At 37.1% G+C, this 1,976-nt stretch overlaps 1 protein-coding gene across 1 annotated transcript; it reads left to right on the top strand.

Moving 5' to 3' along the window:
• Positions 1-312: 312 nt before the first annotated feature.
• On the top strand, positions 313-1,221 carry LOC110862749. The gene has a single exon (XM_022111965.1). It carries the CDS (start codon positions 313-315, stop codon positions 1,219-1,221), a length of 909 nt encoding a protein of 302 aa, XP_021967657.1.
• The last annotated feature ends 755 nt before the right edge of the window (positions 1,222-1,976 follow it).

The raw sequence follows: 1,976 nt of genomic DNA, 5'->3' as shown, positions 1-1,976 counted from the left end.
TTTTAGCGGATTGTTAGTGCAAAAACTGCAAAATATACTGAGCAAAAAAGCAAACCTGGATCCCCATTAGCTGAACAGATTGTTAAAAACCCTTGAATACCTATGAAAAATCTGACCACAAAGATCCTTCACGGAAATTCCTTCATATTCGTATTTACCTAGAATTTCAAAATATTTACCCGTCGATGGTGGCGAGCTTTCGAATACAATGTAATATGCTCAAAATATTTAGTTATTAGAACTTCAAGATAAAACTAAAATCTTGTTCCATTTTTGCCCATTTACTTTCATGCTGCATGAAGCTTCCGGCGTATGACTCGTGGTCTGGCACAAGGGACCCTGAACGGACCCCTTACGTTTATTGTCGTTTTCGACCCATTCCTGAAACAACTCCAACAAGTGGCTAATCTGTCTCGCCTCCATGTGTGTGGGTTTGTGGATGATGCGACAGCAGCAGCCATTGAATCTACCCCTGATGACCTCACCACTACCGACCTACTACATGAAGCAACCCGAAATATAAAGATGAGCCTAAATGTGAAGAAAACGGTGATAGTCAAATGTGACTTTTCGAGAACTAAACCCAGTGACCACTGGCATTTCAATCTCTTAGGAGAAACAGTGCCACAACAACAACAAATGAAAGTGCTTGGGGTTATTATCAACAACAAATTAACATGGGATGACCAGGTTATTAGCATGGTGTCCAATGCGTCGAAACGCTTTTGGGCACTAAAAGCTATGAAAAAGCTCGGATTCCAACCAATCGAGCTGGTGGCGTTCTATAAATCCTCCATCATCCCAGTACTGGAATATGCATCGCCTGTATGGGGACATGCACTCACAACCCAACAAATGGAAGATTTAGAAAAGATCCAGTGCCGTGTTTTAAAAATCATATTTGGAAGAAGAGTCAAAATATTCTCTGTAGAATATATTGAGCTTCTCGATAAGTATGGTCTACACCTTCTAGATAAGCGTAGAGAGAATCAATTATTCAAATTTGGTTTAAATTTACTTAATAATCCCAAATATAGAAACTGGCTGCCCGATTTTAATTCCAACAATTCTAGACTTAAAAAGAAAAACTTTTTTGTTCCGTTCAAATGTAATAGGGTATGTTACCAGAATTCCACTTTACCAGCTATTGTCGATTTACTAAATTCTAGATTTCGAGAAAATGAACAACCGTTTTCAAAATATGTTAGCAATGATCCATGAAAATTGCCCTAAACTGATTTTAAAAATATATTACTTGTTATATATATTCCTAACTATACCTTCCATTTTTTATCTATATGTTAATCTTTCAAATCTATACTTAATTGATGACTAAGCGAGCCCGTCGATGAATCTTTATGATGTATTGTTGCTCTTTACTGATGAATAAATCTAAATCTAAAAAAGGTATATGTGTAACATATGGTATGTCGTCACTCACTCCAACGTTAAATTTGAATAGTCCGTGTGGGTAGCCCTTACAAGATAGAGAGATGCGGTAAAAAGCATTAGAAGCCCCTTCAATTTCTAGGGATAGGGTACGCACACGGTTTTTTGAAATTTTGTTTAGTTATTGCCCTATTCACCTTTCTGTGTCATGTGTCATATGGTCCTGGGGACACTAAAAACGTTCTCAAATGGTCAGGGTGCACGGTATATAAAAACGGTTAGCACAATAACATTCACAACCTATTTGGGCACAATAAGTGCCTGATGAGGTTTTTTGATATAATGCTTCCTTAATCCAGGAAAATTAAAAACGTCCATTCAGGACAGCGTCAGCCTCAAACGGGTGGAGCATAGACGACACGCTTTTTCGACCCAATCTTTATAAAATCGTATTCCAGATGGTCATGTGGAGTTCACTGTATGAAATTTTTTTCGAAATTTATATTCTACAAAATTTATGATCAATTTCGTTAAAAATTCCTCATGTAATGAAAAAATGGATTCTTTTCCGCGGTTTTACTGCATAA

The sequence above is a fragment of the Folsomia candida genome, unplaced genomic scaffold (assembly GCF_002217175.1).
Source record: "Folsomia candida strain VU population unplaced genomic scaffold, ASM221717v1 Fcan01_Sc067, whole genome shotgun sequence".
Lineage (NCBI taxonomy): Eukaryota > Metazoa > Arthropoda > Collembola > Entomobryomorpha > Isotomidae > Folsomia > Folsomia candida.
This window is presented reverse-complemented; position numbering and strand designations above follow the sequence as displayed.